The sequence below is a fragment of the Nannospalax galili genome, unplaced genomic scaffold, assembly GCF_000622305.1.
Source record: "Nannospalax galili isolate Female #2095 unplaced genomic scaffold, S.galili_v1.0 scaffold144, whole genome shotgun sequence".
In the NCBI taxonomy this organism is placed as follows: Eukaryota; Metazoa; Chordata; class Mammalia; order Rodentia; family Spalacidae; genus Nannospalax; species Nannospalax galili.
Window position 1 is genome coordinate 1,007,970 of NW_008353267.1, and position 3,802 is coordinate 1,011,771.

The window sequence follows — 3,802 nt, forward strand, 5'->3', positions numbered from 1 at the left end:
TTAGTTTTTTTTTTTTTTTTTCCTCCTGAGTTTGTGGGGGTAGTTGTGATTGTTTCTCGTCTCTTGTTTTTGTGTTATTTCCTTGCTAGTGGTCCAGTGAGCACCGTGGATGGCTATTTCCACTTCTTGGCAGTTCTCTTACAGACCAGACATCTCCCAGATGATTCTTTGCATATTGTAACCAGACATAGTATCTTTGAATTCATAGGATCAAAACCCCCTTCCTGTCTTAAGTGTAGGACTTAATTCTTGACTTTGTGATTCTTGGTTGAGGTTGTGGTAGTTCTTGACTTCTATGGTTGTACTAGGAGTACAACCCTGATTTCTTACTGTAAACATGGCTTTGACTTGTATGTCTTAATCTCAGCTGTCTATGAATTCTAACTGGCAACCATCTAAGTGAAAAACATCTGTAAAACTAGCTACTTGATTGGGATTACATTACTGTGTGCTCTAGATTGCAGGCATATTGGTACAAAGATCCTATTCTTGTCTCTATTACTAGTTTGATGGATTGCTACTTTGTTTATAGGAGCCTAACTACATAAAGTTAGAAACTCAAAATGTGGCTGAAAGCTGTAGGATAAATAGATGTAACTCTAATGATGCATGTATAAACTCCAAATTGATACATGTGGCGCTGTGCATGTTACAGTACAGAGCTGATGGATGCCTGGTGGGAAGCAGGTGCCAAGATCTGTTTCAGCTCTGCACAGTACACCTCTCTCAGCCCACCCAGGCTGAGTGTGTCATCTGTACATCGAGGGATTGTGCTGCAGGATCTGAGGCCTTTTCTCCCCTTACATGGAGATCAGCTGCTACTTGTTGACTTTGGAAGATGGTGTGGACCATAGAAATCTCTCGATTTCTATGACTCTTTGCTTTTAGTTTTCAGAACAGTCTTAGTCATTCTTGTGGCAGAAGACATTTTGTGAAATAAATTAGGTCCTGCCATAAAAATCCCATTGGCCTGTTAGGGAGGTGATGGCCCAGGGAGCTATTTTCCTGTTGACTGCACACATCTGGGAAGTTTTCCTTGGTGGAGACAACACAACACTTTCAATTTTTCCTCCACAACAATGAGAAGTGAGAAGCAGCCCCTTAGCAAGGATAGCTATGCCATACTGCAGCAAAGCTGGCTCATAGCATTTCCTTCATTACAGGGCTAAATGCTCCTTACTGTTATTGAAGGATGAATTGACAACCTCTGCAGGGATGTAGCTCAGACATGGTTGATTTCCACTTAGGAAGGCAGAAAGGCCTTGTTTTCTCTAAACATCAAGTTTTGACTCACACATCTCCTGTTTCCTTTTAGGTGATGTGTATGTTTATGTCTGTGTTTATATGTGTGCTCATGCATATATACCTATGTGTGTTTTGGAAAATGTGTAGCAATTGGATGGTAGAGAAGAGAAACAGTATTAAAGTGTAGAAGAGGGGAAAGCACATTTCAGAAATTCTAAACAGACGAATTGGGATTACATTGCTGTGTGCTCTAGATTGTAGGCATCTTGGTGCAAAGGTCAAATTCTTGTCACTAGTTTATTACTAGTTTGATAGATTACTACTTTGTTTATAGGAGCCTAACTACACAAAGTTATATGAGTTTAAAATGTGATTGAAAGCTGTAAGATGGATACAATTCTAATGAAGGGGTGTCATGGAAGGTTTTAAGAGAGAGAAGACTCATATTATATAATTCTTTTCTATGTAGTTTTTCTAGGAGCAGAAGAGACTAGAAAATCTGGGATTTTTTCCCTCCAATGGAGGGAGCTTGAATCAAGAGAAAAAGAGGTACAATTTCATAGTGCCAAGATAGGATCTATTTATGCAATAAAAATTTCAAAGTTAGTAAAAGTTAGCCTATCTGGGTAATTCCAGGGCATTTGAAAGCAAATACAAGTAATTAGAACCAATCATAGCCTCTAATTAAAGCATAAAAAGTCACTCTATTCTAAGAGTTCCTGGCTGTTTGGAATCATCCAGTAGAAAAGTCACATGATTTCTCTCTAGAAGCTTTTCCTGCCCAAGGACCAAATTCCCTTCTCTTGGTGTAGCGCATCGATCTGGAAATGGCACCTACTAAACTAGTTCCTCCACAGACATTTGGCAGAATGAACTAAGGAGAGAGAGGCAATGACTTCATACCAGTTGCAACGGGAAAGTGTCACTTAACTGTAATTGGAGCTTATACTGAGGCAAGCTGAGAAGCATGTTGGGTCAAAGCAAGTAGAAAAGTTGAGGCACTTTGTTTGACCCTTAGGGATTCTAGAACACTTGCTTTTTCATGTCCAGTGTCCAGAGCCTTTTTTAGGTCAGGCTCTGACTTGGAGCACATGGAACTGGGCACAGGAGCAACTGTGAAGCTGAGGGAGGGCAAGGGCATTTGATGAGGAAGGGAGAGACTATTGTTTGTTGCTCAATCAACAACAGCGTCAAAGATGGCTTGCTTCTGTCAAATTCTTGCCCTGACTAATTCAGATGAAAAGCAGAAACACTGTTTTCTCAAACACAGTTCATTTTTAGTTTGCATGGCGATAGAATTTTGAAAGACCAGGCCATGGATCACTGGAAGTGTTTGCAGGGTGAATCTTTGGCAAAATTGTGGAGCTGTAATAATTCACAGGCTGTTCTCTTTCAAAGGTTTAAAGAAATCATGACTCTGTAAATTTATAAAATTGCAAAGTTTTCTTGTAATCAGGCATTCAGAGGTACATGCTGGCGCTAAGAACTTTGGCAGAGACCTACTGACAGTAGGCGGGAACATAACCCACTTTGTCTTTTGGCTCCTTTGATAGGGATTTGCAGAAATCAGGGAATTGCCTGCAACATTAGAAACAAATGTAAGACACCTGGGAGAGAGAAGATTCAGGAAAGAGGGTTAGTGTTGCATTCCCAAGTTCTGAAAAATACACAAAGTAAGGCCACCAATGCAGGAGCAGAGTTCTTGGTTTTCCCGCTAGGATTTCCTGTCACTTCAAGTTCATGGGAGGGGAGATGTGAAGTACATGATGGTCTTGATTTTGCTTCCAACACCTCACCGGCTCCCTGTCTGAAATGCGGCTCAGTATTCTTGGTGCAGGGTGGATATGTCTGGTCTGGGGATGTGGCAGTCAGCTGACAGGATGCTGGGCTGAGGACTGGCAGGGTGGAAGGGTGGGGCCTTGGGGAGCAAGGATCCCTTTCTGACCACTCCCTCCTTTTTGGCTGGAGTTGGGTCACAGAGATCTGTTGCCCTTCTCCCCCTTGGACGGCAGGGACGCAGGTCTCAGATAACTTCAGACAAAAGCACAGCAGCTGTGGCACTCCGAGCAGCCTTTCTTTTTTTTCTTGGGGTGGAAAATAGTAAGGATGGCTTCATCAAAAACAGCTTTGAGACCTTTCTGAGTCAGGGCTGAACATTCCAAGTAGCACTGTGCTCCAATCTTAAATACAAAGAAAGAAAGTCATGAGTGCCAGCTAGTACCTGGTCAGACATCTGTTTGTCATACAAACAGCATGGGGATTTGCTTTGGATTCCTTTCCCTTTTGCATTTCACTTTACATCTGCTCCTCTAACTTATGTACATGTCTATATTCTTATGTAATTATATACCCATATTCCTGCAATAACCACAGAGTTGTAGCTCACTTGTAAGCAATAAATTCTCAAAGCGACCCACGGCCATTTATTCCTAGCATGCATGGTGGCGCATGCCTGTAGTCCCAGCACTTGGGAGGCAGAGGCAGGCGGATCTCTGTGAGTTCAAGGCCAGCCTGGTCTACATAGTGAGTTCTAGGACAGCTGGGGCTACAGGGAGAC

The 3,802-nt window shown here is 42.2% G+C and overlaps 1 protein-coding gene across 1 annotated transcript in view; it reads right to left on the bottom strand.

Moving 5' to 3' along the window:
* The window catches only part of Rhoj (ras homolog family member J), a 111,772-nt gene continuing 107,970 nt past the window's right edge, over nt 1-3,802 (bottom strand). The window contains exon 5 of the mRNA XM_029554760.1: nt 1-3,425. Within this exon, the coding sequence (XP_029410620.1) occupies nt 3,279-3,425 (147 nt within the window). The 3' untranslated portion in view covers nt 1-3,278. The remainder of the gene's footprint in view (nt 3,426-3,802) is intronic.